This window comes from Mustela nivalis (assembly GCF_964662115.1).
Source record: "Mustela nivalis genome assembly, chromosome: 14".
Lineage (NCBI taxonomy): Eukaryota > Metazoa > Chordata > Mammalia > Carnivora > Mustelidae > Mustela > Mustela nivalis.
Window position 1 is genome coordinate 13375761 of NC_139033.1, and position 18106 is coordinate 13393866.

At 41.2% G+C, this 18106-nt stretch overlaps 2 protein-coding genes across 25 annotated transcripts in view; one reads left to right on the forward strand and one right to left on the reverse strand.

Annotated features, from left to right (window-relative positions):
- The window catches only part of LRRC43 (leucine rich repeat containing 43), a 298822-nt gene that overhangs the window by 248772 nt on the left and 31944 nt on the right, over positions 1-18106 (forward strand). The gene's annotated exons all lie outside the window — the stretch shown is intronic.
- The window catches only part of MPHOSPH9 (M-phase phosphoprotein 9), a 65962-nt gene that overhangs the window by 31762 nt on the left and 16094 nt on the right, over positions 1-18106 (reverse strand). For 13 of the 24 annotated variants that reach the window (XR_014302573.1, XR_014302574.1, XR_014302576.1 and 10 more), the window contains 7 exons: positions 16841-16931; positions 14820-14926; positions 11048-11173; positions 10427-10887; positions 9929-10084; positions 5297-5384; positions 2377-2592 (listed from right to left, as the gene is read on the reverse strand). Coding sequence is in view for 13 of the 24 variants with exons in the window: in XM_082698374.1 (XP_082554500.1) it covers positions 2377-2592; positions 5297-5384; positions 9929-10084; positions 10427-10887; positions 11048-11173; positions 14820-14926; positions 16841-16931 (1245 nt within the window). In the remaining 11 variants the exon portion in view is untranslated. The remainder of the gene's footprint in view (positions 1-2376; positions 2593-5296; positions 5385-9928; positions 10085-10426; positions 10888-11047; positions 11174-14819; positions 14927-16840; positions 16932-18106) is intronic. The other 11 variants (XR_014302572.1, XR_014302575.1, XR_014302581.1 and 8 more) reach the window with 1 other exon arrangement.

Sequence of the window (18106 nt, forward strand, 5' to 3'; positions counted from 1 at the left end):
GAGACTTTACGACAGTAAGGAACAAAAAAACCCCATAAGTCTTGTTGATCTGATTTGCTGAAAACCGTACTTCACATTTGTGGCTTTCCTCCCAATATCCCGTAACTACAGTCTAAGCATGAGAAAAACAACAGACAAATCCCAAGGACATCCAGCAAAATCCCCGATCAGTCCTCCTTAAATCTGTCCAGGTCATCAAAAACAAGGAAAGTGTGAGAAACTCTTCATAGCCAAAAAGGGCTTAAGGAGACAAGATACCTAAAGGATACAGGATCCGGGAACAGAAGGACATTAGTTAAAAGCAAAGGAAATCTAAATAAACTATAGAATTTATTTAGTAACTATATATCAATATTGCTTCATTAATTATTGCAAACATGCCATCCTAACATAAGACATTAACAAAAGGTGGACTGTGCAGGGTATGTGGGAACACTGCGCTATGTTCTCAATTTTTCTGTAAATCCAAAACTGCTCTAAAAAATAAAGTGCTTTTTTAAAAGTGTGACGCCAATGTTTTCAGATAGGGAAGGCTTCGGAATTCATCTCCCTTGTGTTCTTTTTCTCAGGAGATATACTCTAGCAAAACAAAGAATTAAACCAAGAAAGAAGACACAGGGTGCACACAAGAGATCCATGGGGCGCCTGAGTGGGGCAGTCGGCTGAGCGCCCGGCGCTGCATTTTGACTCAGGTCATGATCTCAGAGTCTTGGGATGACACCACTCATCTTCAGGCTCTGAACTCAGCGCACAGTCTGCCTGTCCTTCTCTCTGCCCCTGCCCCCGCTGCCTCCCTCTATAAAATAAATAAATAAAAATGATAAAAAAGAGATCCAATATAGGAAACAAGCAAAGACCATCCCCAGGATGATGGTGAAGTCAAGTCCTAGACATCTGTGTATCTGGCCTCAAGAGCAACCAGCTCATAATGATGCAAAAGTATTTGCAGGTGAGAGGAAGTACTAAACGCAGAGTAGTAAGCAGGTTATAAAAAAAGGCAATTATCAATTCCAGGAAAAATATTAAGTTGTTAGAGAAAGGAAACATAGTCACTGGACACTGCAGCTTAGCTCTGAAGAATATCTACACAGACAATAAGAAATACTGAAAACTGATTTAACGGAAAATGATAACCCAACTTGTTTCAAATCTAAGACTTCACTCAATAGAAATCACACCATGACTTTATTTACTATTACTTACTACTAAAAGAGAAAAGAAATGTACCCATTAAAATATAACACCATGGTGTAAAGATGTATACCGATTTCTCAGAGTTGTTAAAATGTAAAAGATTAGCTTCTTAGAATGAATTTAATACATTAATCACACTGAAAAGAGAGAAAGAAGTGTTTGCATTGAGAGCAAATGGTGTAAAAAAACTAAACTGTGGGGCGCCTGGGTGGCTCAGTGGGTTGGGCCGCTGCCTTCGGCTCAGGTCATGATCTCAGGGTCCTGGGATCAAGTCCCACATCGGGCTCTCTGCTCAGCAGGGAGCCTGCTTCCTCCTCCCTCTCTCTCTCTGCCTGCCTCTCTGCCTACTTGTGATCTCTCTGTCAAATAAATAATAAAATGATTTAAAAAAAAAAAACCTAAACTGTGACCTTCCTTGCACAGAAGGAGGTCAATATATAATGTCTGAAATTGATGGGGAAAAAAAAGAAAAAACAATATAAATTTATTACCATAGAAACATAGGAGAAAAATGCTAGAAGAAACTGCTAAAAGAGCTGACAGTAAGAGCTGACAGTAAGGAGACACCAAAGGTAGGGTGAAGGTGGAGAGGACTGCGGTTTTTCATTTGAAATTTGATTATTTAAACCATTTACAGGTATTATCTTCATGGAAATAAATGTAAAAAAATCAAACAACAACAAAAACCAAAGCAGCAATAATCTGAAGCTATCAGGAAGAAACTTCAACGCTGACATACGTTCAGAGTTTTTCATGCAGCATGACGAAGTATATCAAGAAAAACCTGAGGAAAAAATACACAACCCCAAACCCAATGCATCTCAAGATTATAACAAAACCAAATTTTAAATGACGTTACGGCAAAGTGAAAATGTTCAATCAAACCCATTCTAATCTGGTTCAATTTACCCATCCAGCCACACAGATGTTGATTTAAGATAGCTCAAAAGTTGACCCGCTAGAGGCAGAAAGGCGTGGGAGTGACACCAAGCTCTAAAAGCTGACTTCCTGCTTCAAGATAAGACCCAACTGACTCGTTAGGAGGGTATGTATTTGCAGCTACAGCAAAGTTACATAAAACAAAAATAAAGGTGGAAAAAGTCAAAATTGCCTGTAAGAGTCTAACATCTAAAATTACTTTTCGCCTCCCCTGTCATTAGTTTCCAATTATTTGTCACTTACATCTTGAAACATTTTGTTTTCTTGTTTCAGTCTCGCTTCTTTATCATCTGAGAGTTTGTAAGCATTCTCAAATGCTTCTTCTAAATCCTGCAGACGCGATTTTAGCCGAATGATGGTATTGTCTTTTTCTTTATTACTTGTTCTCATTTCCTCAATCCGTTCCTGCAAAACTTTGGAAGCACTGCTGGCTGCATTGAAGCGTTCTCTAAAATCACTCTACAAAATAACAACAAAAATAACAAAAAATTTTAATAGAAAAAAACATATTGTAGTACTTAATAAATTGTGGGCATTAAACTGTAAAAAAATAATAATAAAATAAAACCTAGGGATGCCTGGGTGGCTCAGTCGGTTAAGCCGCTGCCTTCGGCTCAGGTCATGATCCCAGGGTCCTGGGATCGAGCCCTGCAGTAGACTCTGCTCAGCAGGGAGCCTGCTTCCTTCTCTCTCTGCCTGCCTCTCTGCCTGCTTGTGCACCCTCTCTCTCTCTGACAAATAAATAAATAAAATCTTTTTAAAAATAAATAAGCAAAGAAATACAATAAAACCTACAAATGGGAACCACAAATTTAATATTTTGCTATGTCTTGCGATGGAGACGAAAAAGATTACTCTACTAAAATAACAGCTTCAGGGGCTCCTGGCTGGCTCAGGCACTAGGCGTGCAACTTTTGATCTTGGGGTTTTATGTTCGAGCCCCACACTGGGTATAGAGTTTACTTAAAAATAAAATCTTTAAAATAAGTAAGTTTTTTAGGGGTGCCGGGTGGCTCAGTCAGTTAAGTGTCTGCCTTCAGCTCAGGTCATGATCCCAGGGTTCTGGGATGGAGCCCCACATAGGGCTCCTTGCTCAGCAGGGAGCCTGCTTCTCCCTCTCTCTACCTGCTGTTCTGCCTACTTGTGCTAACTCTCTGTCAAATAAATAAATAAAATCTAAAACAACAAATCAATCAATCAATATATACACATTTTTAAACCAGCTTCATGAGATTATCATCAAGTATAGACACAAAACCACTGTCTGAGACACTGTGGTGCTGGGCTCATCTATAGGCACTTTAATGAAAAAAATGACCATGGCTATCAGGAGAATGATTCTGAAACCATACCTAGAATCTGTTGCCCCACATTAATATTTAGAGAATAATAAAGCTTTTATTACCCTATTCTCTTACTTACTAGGAAAATATAAGAGAAAATTCAAAATACATCTGATATGTTAGTATTCATTCAGTATTTTATTTTTTTTTATTTTTATTTTTTTAAAATATTTTATTTATTTACTTGAGAGAGAGACAGTGAGAGAGCATTAATGAGGAGAAGGTCAGAGAGAGAAGCAGACTCCCCATGGAGCTGGGAGCCTGATGCGGGACTCGATCCCAGGACTCCAGGATCATGACCTGAGCCGAAGGCAGTTGTCCAACCAACTGAGCCACCCAGGCGTCCCTCATTCAGTATTTTAAACATTAAACTAAGTGTCGGGCAATACAGTGCCAGAAATATAAGATTAGCAAGAAACACAAGTCCCCGACCTCGAGAAGCTTTCAGGTTAGGAGACAAAGATAACCAAAAACACATCAAAGGAAGGCAAAGAAACAGTGCACAGAACATAACTGGCATCTTCCATAAATGTTACTTATAAGGTTACATGCAGAAGAATAAAACTTGGTAATGCACGAAAAAAAAATTTTTTTTAAGTTTATCATTCCATTTATACACCCAAGAAAATTAAAAAACCAAGTCCAGGGGTGCCTGGGTGGTTCAGTGGCTAAGCGTCTGCCTTCAGCTCAAGTCATGATCCCAGGATCCTGGGACCGAGCCCCAGACTGGGCCCCCTGCTCGGTGGGAAGCCTGCTTCTCCCCTTCTCACTCCCCCTGCTTGTGTTCCCTCTTTCGCTGTCTCTGTGTCAAATAAATTAAATCTTTAAAAGTAAAAAAACAGAAAATAAAAAAATAAAAACGCAGTCTACATAAACTCTTGTACACAACCATTCATAGCACTGTCATTCATCATGCCCAGAACATGAAAACCAAACACCTATCCCCGGATGAATAGATAAACACAGTCTATCCCCACAACAGAATGCTACTTAGCCACAAAAAATAGTGAAATACTGATTCATCCTACAACATGGATAAACCTTGAAAATATCACACCAAGTGAAGAGAAGCCGGACACAAAAGGTTATATATATGATTCCATTCACATGAATGTCCAGAAGAGGCAAATCCTAAGAACAGAAAGTAGAGTAGTGATTGCCAGGGGTTGGGGAGAAGGAGTTTTGGAGTTAGGAGGGAAAGGCTGATGGTTAAGGGGTTCAGGGTTTCCTTAAGTGAGAAAATATTCTAAAACTAAGTGTAGGGGATGGTTGCGCAAGTTTGTAAATATACTAAAAACCACAGAATTACACATTTCCGAAGAGTTTTATGATATATAAATTAATATTCCAATAAAAAGAATTTTTAAGTGTCAAAGTAGGGGCGCCTGGATGGCTCAAATAGTTCAGCTTCTGCCTTTGGCTCAGGTCATGATCTCCAAGTCTTGGGATCGAGCCCTGTGTCAAGCTCCCAGCTCAGGGGGGATCCTGCTTCTTCCTCACCCTCTGCCTGCTGCTGCTCCCCCTGCTTGTGCTCTGTCTCTCTCAAATGAATAAATAAAATCTTTTAAAAAAATAAACAAATAAATAAAGTGTAAAAGTTTATCCTATCATATGACGCCAACAGCATTCAAAATATAAACAATAAGACATCCTAACAACAACAAAGAAAGTACATAGCCAATGTTTTCATAAAACTATTTGTCTCTAACGTTCAGTTAACAAAAAGGTTTAAGTTTTTAACATTAAGTTTAACTTTTTAACATTAACATTAACATTTTTAACATTAACATTAAGCCACTAAACAACAAAAGAGTACTTACGACTTCTATTTCCAGTAAGTTATTCTTATTTTCAAGTGTTCTCACACGACTGGTAGCTTCATTCAGAGCATTATCTAAATGGCCACATCTAAAAACCATAAATTGAAACAAAAAAATTACAAGATAAAATCCTTTCCCTTCAAAGTATTCTACGAATCTCATTCTCTAATATGCCACATAAATTCTCCAATGATAGTGAACATTAAGGATGCCATTTTAATAAATACATCCCAATAAATTTGATGATACTCTTTTCCAAAGAAAGTAACAACAGAAAAGACCCCTAATACAGTTAAGTGAAAAAAGCAAAATATGAACAGACATTTGTACACCCATGTTCACAACAGCAAAACACACGCAAGTCAGAAGATGGAAGCACCCACGTGTCCAGAGGATGAATGGATAAACAAAGTGTGGTCTATCCATCCAACGGAATAGTATTCAATACTAAAAAGGATGAAAATCTAGGGGCGACTGGGTGGCTCAGTTGGTTAAGCATCAGACTTTTAATTTCGGCTCAGGTCATGATCTCAGGTTGGTGAGATCAAGCCTCTCATCGGGCTCTATCCTGGGCGCAGAGGCAGCTTGAGGTTCTCTCTCTCCCTCTTTAAAAAAAAAACAAAAAAGGAAATTCTAACACTTGCTATAACATGGATGAACCCTAAGGGCATTATCTAAGTGAAATAGGCCAGACACAAAAGGACAAGTACAATTCCACTTATACGAGGTCCCCAAGCTCATATGAGGCGTCAAATTCATAGACAAAAAGTAGGATGCTGGGGCGCCTGGGTGGCTCAGTGGGTTAAGCCTCTGCCTTTGGCTCAGGTCAGGATCTCAGGGTTCTGGGATCAAGCCCCACGTCAGGCGCTCTGCTCATCGGAGAGCCTGCTTTCCCCTCTCTCTCTGCCTGCCTCTCTGCCTACTTATGATCTCTCTCTGTCAAATAAATAAATAAAATTTAAAAAAAAAAAAAAAAAGTAGGATGCTGGGTGCCAAAGGCTGGAGGGCAGGGAATGGAGGAGTGTTGCTTAATGGGGACAGGAGGGTCAGGTTTGCAAGATGAAAAAGTTATTGCGCCGCCTGGGAGACAGTCAGGCGTCTGCCTTTGGCTCAGGTCATGATCCCAGGGACCTGGAATCAAGCCCCACGTCATGTTCCCTGCTCAGGGGGAAGCTGCTTCTCCCGCTCCCTCTGCTGCTACTTCCCCTACTTGTGCCCATTCTCTCTCTGTCAAATAAGTAAATAAAATTCTTTAAAAAAAATTATATTTAATGGGGCGCCTGGGTGGCTCAGTGGGTTAAGCCGCTGCCTTCAGCTCAGGTCATGATCCCAGGGTCCTGGGATCGAGTCCCGCATCGGGCTCTCTGCTCAGCAGGGAGCCTGCTTCCCTCTCTCTCTCTCTGCCTGCCTCTCTGTCTACTTGTAATCTCTGTCTGTCAAATAAACAAATAAAATCTTAAAAAAAAAAATTATATTTAAAAATACAGGATAAAGAATGCTTTGTTATGAAAAAAACCTATAGGGGCTCCTAGGTGGCTCAGTTGATAAGCGTCTGCCTTCAGCTCGGGTCATGATCCCAGAATCCTAAGATGGAGCCGTACACTGGGCTCCCTGCTCAGTGGGAAGCCTGCTTCTCCCTCTCCCACTCCCCATGCTTGTGTTGCCTTTCTCACTGCATCTTTCTCTCTCTGTCAAATAAATAAAATCTTAAAAAAAAAAACTATATATAGATCTGTGCACTATGATTTCTAGGATATAAAACTTAAGTTTATTTTTTATTTTTATTTTTTAAAGATTTTTATTTATTTATTTGACAGAGATTTTTATTTATTTATTTGACAGAGAGAGAAATCACAAGTAGATGGAGAGGCAGGCAGAGAGAGAGAGAGAGGGAAGCAGGCTCCCTGCTGAGCAGAGAGCCCGATGCGGGACTCGATCCCAGGACCCTGAGATCACGACCCGAGCCGAAGGCAGCGGCCTAACCCACTGAGCCACCCAGGTGCCCTAAAACTTAAGTTGAGAATGTAACCGCAGAGGTTGGGTAGGGAGAACTCACATGTTACATCCCTCTGTACTTTTCCAAATTAGCCTGGATCTATTATTCTTATAATTAAAGACCTTCCTAAAGTAAATCATCACAGAACCTCAAAATCACAAAATACACAGAAGAATTCCATTATCATTTTGACTCGGTGTTAATGAACTGTGAATAAAAACTATTATCTATTTGACACTGATTATAAGCCAAATCTATGTTAAGCACTTTAGGTTCGCCCTCACAATCCTATGAGTGAGGACTGCTATCATTACCATTTTACAGATGAGAAAACAGAAGCTGCATTCCTCCTGGTTTGAAAGCAATCACTGGGATTTGAAACCTGGTAGTGTGGCTCTGGGATTCACACTCCTAACCACTGTGTATTGATGCTGTGCAGAAATCAAATACGGATAAAACTGTTCTTAAAAGAAGGCGCCTGGGTGGCTCAGTTGTTAAGCATCTGCCTTCCAATCAGGTCATCATCTCTGGGTCCTGGTATCGAGCCCCACACTGGGCACCCGGCTCTGGGGGGAAGCCTGCTTCTCCCTCTCCCACTCCCTCTGCTTGTGTTCCCTCTCTCGCTGTCAAATAAATAAAATCTTAAAACTAAAACAAAACTTGAAGGAAAGAGCACAAAGGAGTCAAGTGGAAGTATGTTATGTTAACTCTATTTTTCTATTTTAATCACCACACTGACTGTGGTAGGAAACTGTGTAACAGAACAGAGACCAGACTGGCCCCCCATGTGTCAGGGGCCCCATTCGCAGTGCCAGAAGGGGTTCTCCCCCTTGCAATTTTAAGTTTGAAAAAGCCTGCTGTGGGGGCGCCTGGGTGGCTCCGTGGGTTAAAGCCTCTGCCTTCAGCTCAGGTCACGGTCTCAGGGTCCTGGGATCGAGTCCCGCATCGGGCTCTCTGCTCAGCAGGGAGCCTGCTTCCTCCTCTGTATCTCTGCCTGCCTCTGTGCCTACTTGTGATCTTTGTCAAATAAATAAAATCTTAAAAAAAAAAAAAAAAAAAGTTAAAAACAAAAGAAAAGAAAAAAAGAAAAAACCTGCTGTGTATGCTGACAACTTAAAATTGGTTTTTGTCTCCGGTGAATCCTTTCTCCCGTGCCAGGTGACAGTGACTACTGCTGTGCCCCTGCATGCTCTCTGTCCCCTCCCTACCGCGCCCCCCCACCGCGGCCGTGGCAGTTCTACCGCAGCCACTTCTTCAACCCCAACTTCTAGGCCGTCCCACCTACACCGCCTCACCGCTCTATGTCTCTAGCAGCTTCCGGGTAAAAATAGTGCTTTACTCAGCAATCCTTCACTAGGCGCCTTCTCTAGCAGCCTCTCTGTAATGCCTCCGTTTTCCACAGGAAGCACCTACAGTCCTCTTTGTACTCCTCTTTGTCTTCTTGAAAACAACAAAAAAACAAGAACCAACTTCCCCCAGCCTGCCATCTACCCTTGTCCTTTTATCCTAGAAAACCTAAACCTGGCTTGTTTCGTTCTGGTTTTTGTCAAACTACTGCTCTTGACCACTGCACCCCCAGTCCCAGCCTCACCCCCACCCTCACCCCCAGAAGCAGAATGGAAGCTGCTGTGACTCTTGGGAATAAAACAACAGGTACCACAGCAGCCACAGGCTAGTATCAAGGCTAGTTTTCCTAGAATTCTGCAACTGAAACTATTAACTGCACCAGATGATTTCAGCTCCTTCTTAATCTTTTTTCAAGGGGCTTTGTCTTTTTTCTGCCTTAAGGATCCATCCTTGGCTGCTACATCAACATCAGTTTTCAATCTGTTTAAGTCCCATTTAAATGTAAAATATGTGGTAAATATGCTGTTACTAATACCAGTTAGAGCTTCAAATTTTGTTCAGGATTCTCTCTCTAAAACAGGTATCCGGCCATCCTTAACATAACCGTCCCCTGTGTTGTCATGTTGGTTTCTTTTTTGAACAGGATAATGGCTTTCACAGGTGCAGGAGTGTCTGGATTCAGTTATGTGAAATCCGGGTTTATGAAAAGATTGAGGGGGCGCCTGCATGGCTCAGTGGGTTAAGCACTCTTCCTCAGTGGGTTATGCCTCATGCCTAAGCCATGGCTCAGGTCATGATCTCAGGGTCCTGGGATCAAGCCCCGAATCGGGCTCTCTGCTCAGCGGGGAGCCCGCTTCCCCCTCTCTCTCTGCCTCCCTTTCTCCCTACTTGTGATCTGTGTCAAATAAATAAATAAAATCTTTAAAAAAAAAAAAAAAAGAAAGAAAGAGAAAAGATTCTGAACTGCTCGAGGACGTTAGTCAGAGATTTCTTAGATTTCATAGTACTAATCCCCCACAAATGAAATTCTTTTAAGTACACAAAATCTGCTCAAATATTTCAGTATTTTGTCCATATGAAACAAATGCCCTCATGTCAGCTACCACTCTGCTTTATGAGGTTGGTTCAAACCTATAAAAATAATTACTTCGGCAAATATATCTCCGTTACAATTTTCAATTCTAAAACATGTTTTCAAAGTCTTTCATCACAATATAGTATACTGCAGAAAAAATAATATATTCCAAGTTGGAGAAACACTAACTTTATAGTTGAATTATAAATTTTACCTGTCTACAAGAATTTGATTGGTTTTCTTCCAATCTTCAACTGCAGAAATTTCCTTTGCCTCCAGTTTCTGTTTCAAACTATTTATTTCTGATTCATAATAAGCTCGAAGATCCGCTATGTGTCGGGCATGCTTTTCCTTCAGGTTCTGCCTAATTCTGTGGTTGAGGGCAAAAAAAAAAATTTAGGAGAGCATTTCCTCACTCTCTATCCCATAAGAGAAACCAAGAACACAATCTCTTGTAATCAAAAAGTACAGCCTTTTTCCTCTGCACACCCACAGAAAACATAACAGATTATTACACACGTTGACAACTAATTAAGCAAAAAAAAAAAAAAAAAAAAAAACCACATGGATCAATCTTTAGGTGTTCTCCCTTAAAAATTCTGTATCTCGAAGATTTTATACGTAGGGACAGTCAATAAAAACCGCTGCCATCATTCAAGCAGATGTCATACAAAATTGGCTAACGTTAGAAGCCATGCACTGAAATACATACTTGGACAGTATCACAGGATCTTCCAGGGAAGCCAAGGAAATGCATTCTGGGACACTGCTGACTGTCCCTGGAAGCTGGGACGGACTGACTGAGGCTGAGGTTCCCATGACAGTGTTTTCTTCATCTACAGTGTTGACCGAGATGTCATTACTATTAACAGTATAAACTGAAGGAAATGTGGAACTGGTCCTACTTTCATTTTGGAATCCATGATTTTTCCAAGAGTCCACTGGTGAAGCTTTTGTATTTGAGGGATATTTTGGGAATCCAGATAACTGAGAAGCAATATTACTTGCTTGTGAAAATGAGTCTATGTCAGAGTGACTAGACATAGTAGGTTCTAGAACAGCGTCTGGTGAAAAAGATATTCTGTCATCAAGGGCATTCAAAAAGGCCTGTGGTTGAATCCCTGAAATCTGCTGATTTGGCTTCATGTGTAACGTCGGATCTAGAGTTAGTACCTAGAAATAAGACAGACAACAGTAAGGTTTTGCCCTCAGTACTCAGTGTTTGTTTTTAAGTGAGTAGGCTTTAGATCTCCTAGGGAAAATAAAGCTTAAGATAAAAGTTAAGAGTCATGAAGCAGCTTTCATTTTCAGTCAGAGAGTGTTGACAATTTACCTCTGGTGGATGATTTGGGTTGGAAGGAGAAGTGAGATTCCTCTCAGGTAACTGCTTGTTTTCCCTTTGTTTTTTATGATAAATATCCTTCAGTGATGGTAGCTTCATCTCATTACTAGTATTAGACTTAAAGATATGAAACAAAATTATTTGAATGGTATTATCAATGATGAAAAAAGTTTACTGGTATCAAGATCAGCACCACAAAAAGATTCTGGAGAGATTTTAAATAAACTGAGACTCTATACTATCGGACTTAGAAAACAAATTTAGAAGTCATTACCTGTTAATTATGAGTCTCCCTCAGAACGAAAAAAATTAATATCTCCTAACAATATATATTAAGGTGATAATCTGAACCCAGCTTATTTAGTAGACTAAGAATACTTCTAAAGAATTAAAAACTTTGGTAGCCCCTCCGACTCAAGATAAAAAAATCAAATTTTGAGATAAGAAAAGACTTCATCGTGAATAATCAAAGCAGGATGAGAAGAGTTCTGACTAAATTAGTATCATGTGACTCAAGGGGACAGATATAGGGATACCTATGTAGTTATTTTCCTATATTTAAAAAGATTATTTTTTTTTTAAGATTTTATTTATTTATTTATTTGACAGAGATCACAAGTAGGTAGAGAGGCAGGCGGGAGTTGGGGGAGCAGGCTCCCTGCTAAGCAGAGAGCCCAAAGCAGGACTCGATCCCAGGACCCTGAGATCATGACCTGAGCTGAAGGCAGAGGTTTTAACCCACTGAGCCACTCAATGCCTAAAGATTTGTTTATTTTAGAGGGAGGAAGAGGATTGAGCCCATACACACAAGCAGGGGGAGTGGAAGAGAGGGAGAGAAAGACAGAATCCTCAAGCAGATTCCCCACTGAGCGAAGGACCGCCCCACCCATCACACAGGTTCAATCCCAGGACACTGAGATCACAACCTGAGTGGAAATCACAAGTTGGACGCTCAACCGACTGAGCTACCCAGGAGCCCCTTCCTATATTTTTAAGAGTTGACAGACCAAAAAAAAAAAAAAAGTGTTAAGAAACAAGTTACCCAGTGGAAATAAGACCCTTTTAAAAACTCTTAAAATAAGAAGGCATGACCCTAATTACAGCTTGAAGACAGGGCTCTGCCACGCTGGAAATGTGCAAAGAGGTCTAAACTCCAAACATTAAAATCTCAGCCTTAAATTATTTCCAGGTGGGAGCTATTGCAGAGCGTGGCAGTAAATCATTTAACCCCAGGTCTCATATATAAACCATGGACTTTCTCTTAAACGAGATTACAGATTCAGCAAGAGGTACACTGAAAGCAATGAAAGAATACATTCACAGGGGGCTTCAAGTTTGTGTCCAATTTCCAGACCCTACACAGCCTGCAGAATGCCATGAATTATTTTTTTTAATATTTTATTTATTTATTTGACAGAGATCACAAGTAGGCAGAGAGGCAGGCAGAGAGAAAGGGGGAAGCAGGCTCCCCGCTGAGCAGAGAGGCAGACACGGGTCTTGATGCCAGGACACTGGGATCAGGACCTGAGCCAAAAGCAGAGGCTTTATCCCACTAAGCCACCCAGGAGCCCCTGAATTAATATTTTCAAACAAGCCCTTTAACTAGCTTGTGAATAAGATGATTAATTTTTATGTGCATGGGGGTAGCTGGGTGGCTCAGTCAGTGAAGCGTCTGACTTTAGCTCAGGTCATGATGTCAGGGTCCTGGGATGGAGCCCCACATGGGAGGAGGTCCCCAGGGACTCTGCTCAGCGGGGAGTTTGCTTGTCCCTCTCCCTCTGTCCCTCCCCCTGCTTGTGCCCGCCTCTCTCTCTCTCTCTCTCTCAAATAAACAAAAATCTTACACACACACACACACACACACACACAGAGATCTTTTTAAGTGTGCATTAAAGGAATTAATTTGTTGACTATAAACCCTTAAAATTAATAATTTCCATAATGCTATTTTGGAATTTTACTTTTTATATACCAACAACCCAAAGGCCCTTTCAAAACTCTCAGCCTATAACAAGCAGTGCTCTGGTTGTGGCCTTGAGCCTGAGGAGTCCCTCCCTAGGGGCTTGGGTGAGCAGTTGCAATTCCTCCATAGAGAGCTCACAGTAGAACCATTTTTCACCATTTTCCACATCTAGGATTTCTTTTCATATTTTAACATCTCTGAAGTGAGGATGCCTCTTGTAATAAATGGCATCTTACACAGCTTGCGATCAAGTAGCAACCACGACCTAATTGTCATTGCCTGCTCAAAAGTAAGTATCAAAGACATCAAAATTGGCCAAACAGGTGTCAGCAGTCTGGAAGAAAATCCTAGAGACTACATCGGAACCCCTGAGAACCAGTATTTGAGGGATGGTGAATCCTGTATGTTTAGCAATATTCTCCCACCTGGGGGCCAAACATAGGCCAGTTCTAGATGACCACTAAAGCCAGATAAAAACAGCACCAAGACCTTTCTTCCTTTTTTAAAGAAATGCTACATCCTCAAAGCTCTCGATGGCTCAAGGAAAACAGTATATGGGAAAACAGAAACCCACACTGAGTTGAAGAGAGCTGTGTAAGCCTCTATAGGTGAAAAAGTTTTAACCAACTTATATTACTTATATTGTCCTTTTTATGTGTGTTTAAGATTTCTTTTATAAAAATCAATGTTTAATTAGGTCTACAAGCTCTTTCAATAAGAATAAAATACATATTCTACTATAACAGTGCTCTCTTGGTAATTTTGGGAGGAGTGAGAATACAAAACAGGAAGTCTTAAAGGCAACAGTGTCTTAGCATCACCAAAATACTGTGTCCATTTGCTGATGGTGCAGATTACATCATGCACACAGTGAGTCCTGCAATGACAAAGCCCACTGAGCCTTCCGGCCCCTCACAGTCTCATTCCTCAGCTTTCCTCCCTCTGTGTTTATCTCTCTTTTTCACTCCTTTCCTGAAGGATGGAATGCTGGATTCCGCCCCATTGTAGGACTCTGATGTCTACACGTATGTTGTTCCCCCACGGCCCCGCCAATGCTGGTCAATCATGCTTACAGCTCTCCTGGTTACCTTCAATGTAATCCCTTCTTTTCCCAAACTACCTTCTCACCACCTGACCAAAACATGGACATACACAAGCTGGATAGTTTTATTTCATTATTCTTTTTTTTTTTTTTTTTAATATTTTATTTATTTATTTGACAGAGAGAAATCACAAGTAGATGGAGAGGCAGGCAGAGAGAGAGGGAAGCAGGCTCTCCGCTGAGCAGAGAGCCCGATGCGGGACTCGATCCCAGGACTCTGAGATCATGACCTGAGCCGAAGGCAGCGGCTTAACCCACTGAGCCACCCAGGCGCCCTTATTTCATTATTCTGAAGAAAATACATTTCTCAAAGAAAATTAACTAGGCAAATTAAAATACTCAAAATTATGGTACAAATGGATTAGAAGGAGGGCATAATAGGTTGGAGAATCAAAGCCAGGTGTAGAAACAGCAGAAGCAGTTGCCTGCGGACCTACTTGATTTAGAATCGTAGGCACAAAATCATCTCATTTCATTTTACAACACAGTAACTGGACATTTCTAATTCTACTCTTCAGTAACTTTCCTATGATCACGTAAGGCAATGAATGAGAGACCCCATTTCAAAGCAGGTATAATTTACAGCCCAGGCTTTCTTTAATATATCAAATTGGAAAACACAAAATTTATAATGAAACAGCATACTTAACTACACCTGTATAATGCGAACACCCACCCACAATGTGTTTTTAAATTACCTGGCCGGGGGACATATCTGTGCAGGAGGCTGGTGCAAACGTCTTCTCTAAAGTTTCAGGCAAAGAGTGATACATGTCCTTCTCCTCCAGCTTCCAGTAAGTCAGTCCTATGGCACACAAATATGACAACATAGAAGACTGAGGAAAGAGAATAAAAATGCTCTCTAGGAGAGCTTATTTCTACTTAAAGAAAATTATATACAGAGAGTGACTAGTTTTAGGCTATATGGGAAGTTGAATTTTGATGGCATAGAATCTCTTAATTGCCTTACCATGTAAGAGTTCTAATTTAATGATCCAAATATTTAAAACTGAAATGTACTACTACAAGGCAAAATATGGGGCACCTGGTTGGCTCGGGCAAGAGAGCACATAACTCTGGATCTCGGGGTGGTAAGTTCAAGCCCCATGTTGGGTGCAAGGATTATAAAAAAAAAAAAAATTTTTTTTTTAAATCAAGATAAACTAGTACAATCTAAAATGTACTTTAGGGCACCTGGGTGGCCTCTGCCTTCGGCTCAGGTCATGATCTCAGGGTCCTGGGATCGAACCCCGCATCGGACTCTCTGCTCAGCGGGGAGCCTGCTTCCCCCTCTCTCTCTGCCTGCCTCTCTGCCTACTTGTGATCTCTCTCTGTCAAATAAATAAATAAGATCTTAAAAATAAAACAAAATAAAAAATATATGTATACTTCGTAAAAGACCATTTCTTTATGAACAGTACAGAAAATGCAATATAAAGAATTCAATGGTTCAAATACACATTCAGAGTGTTTACTATGCCAGGCCAGGGAGCAGGAAATGTGAGACATGAACAGTAAATAAGTCACAAGGTATACCCGGAAGGTTAGAAGACGGTAAGCACCCAAATGGTTAAGATTTAAAAATCGGGTCAAAGAAAATATGTGGGGTGTGTGTGGAGGGGTGCTCGGGGTCGGCTCTTTGCAAGGTAACAAGACAGAGTAAGCATGTTAGCCCTGAGGGAGGTCCCCTACGTAAAAGGTGGGGAGAACATTTAAAATATAGGAAACAGCAAAGCAAAACCCTAAAAGGAGACCATATCTGGCACATTTAAGCCAACAGCCTCGCTGCTGAAGCAGAGAGGAGGAGCCGCAGAAAATGAGGTCAAACAGATCAAGGCTAGACCTTGCGGGGCCTGTGGGTGCCGACGAGGACTCAGGCTGCTCTTTTGAGGGAAAGAGCACAGTGGGGTTTTGAGCAGAGAAGTCACATGATCTGACCCCTCTTTAAGAAGGACCCTACAGGGGCGCCTGGGTGGCTCAGTGGGTTAAAGCCTCTGCCTTCAGCTCAGGTCATGATCCCAGGGTCCTGGGATAGAGCCCCGCTTCGGTCTCTCTGCTCAGCGGGGAGCCTGCTTCCTCCTCTCTCTCTGCCTGCCTGTCTACTTGCGATCTCTGTCAAATAAATCAATAAAATTAAAAAAAAAAAAAAAAGAATCTGTTTCTTGGTTTGTCTCACTCTCTCTCTTTAAAAAAAAAGAAAGAAGGACCCTACAGGCTGTCGCACAGATGGGAGGGTGCAAGGGCGAGGGCAGGGAGGCTGGGCAGGACGCGGCAGAAACCCAGGGGACAGGTGAGGGGAGCTCTCTGAGGGGGGCGGCATGACGGGGGTTGAATTCCGGCAGTTTTCATCCTGCAAGGCTAATTCATCCTGACAAACCGCATGTGGGATTGTGGGGGGGAGAAAATCAGTAGGTTACATCATTGAAGCTAAAATAAGCTTACCACGGAGAGTAAGGAACGGCTCACAAAAGGTTTGCATTTCTTAATTCACTCTGGAGCACCTGGAAAGGAGCACCTTGCCTTCTGCAAGGGTTTAACTAACTGTAAAAATATTTTTTTCCTTCTATCCTTCTAGGACGTGTAACACAAATCAATGTAAGTAAGGAAGTCAGACTTAGAGGCACAACACAACATAGAACAGATTTACAGAAACCGCTCCATTATGCCGTATAGCATCATCGTCCTATTAAAAATTGTTATAAAAAAATGACTATCATACCTGTTCCTGAATCAGACATCCAAGAATTTGGACTCTCATCTGGTTTGTTGAGGTAAAAAGCATGAGGATGCTTAGCAGCAGTGAAATTAGACTACAAGGCAAGAGAGAGAACTGTGAGTTCAAAGCTGAAAATCATTAGGTACAAACTGCTGACCCAAGGAATGAAAGCCAGTTGTCAACCCCCGGCCTAGAGAAAAGTCTCAGAGGGTTCACGAAGAAGGAGGAAAGTCTGGGTTTCCCCATGATTACAGGAATGCACAATGATAGGAACTAACCGTGAAGGATTTTCTTCTCCTGTGTGTTTACAAAAGTTGATTTGGGAGAACACCACCGGCAATTGGAGCTACTTAATGAGCTCAGGAAGAAAATGTATTTATAATTTGCTAGTAACATCCAAAGAAATTCAAAATGCCTGGAATTAAAGTCATTTAGGGTCAAAATTAATGTGAAAGCCCTAATAATTCATTTTTATCATTAAAAGTACAATAATTCAAACTCTAAAAACTGCTTTCAGTAATCTATATGAACTTCAAGTAGTAAACTATGTCTTTGTATAGGCAACCGGTTACTAACCACAGAGAAGGCTCGAAATGCTTGCTTATCACCGATTCTGATAAAAATACTGAGCCAACTACTCCTTGCGGTGTCTCTGGCATTGTCACAAGAAATTTAACAGAAGAGCATTTTTATCAGTATTTTTCTCATCAGCTCCACCATCATCGAACTTTTAGTTTTTGTTAAGAAGTATTTTTTTTTAATTTTTTTAGAAAGGAGCTTTTTTTTTTCTTAAAGATTCCATTAATTTATTTGACAGAGATCACAAGCAGGCAGAGAGGCAGGCAGAGAGAGCGGGGAAGCAGGCTCCCCGCTGAACAGAGAGCCGGATGTGGGTCTCGATCCCAGGACCCTGGGATCATGACCTGAGCTGAAGGCAGAGGCTTTAACCCACTGAGCCACCCAGGCGCCCCTGTTTTTGTTAAGAAGTATTAAAGTTGTATTTGCTCACAATCTTGTGTGGACCCACAGCCAAAGTAGAAGGCTACAGAGGTGACAGCACTCTGCCTACCAAGAAGGGTGTCTTCCTTATGCTAAAACAACAGCTCTTTCAAGATGGGCTTCAAAATAGCTAGTACCCAAAGAAACTAGCATTGTAGAAAGAGAAAACTGGATGCCAAGAGGATTCTGTCCCTAAGGATTCCCTGACGTAGACTGAAACTAGAAAAAACAGAAGAGGAAGGATGAAATAAAGAGTTCCAATGAGGTGAA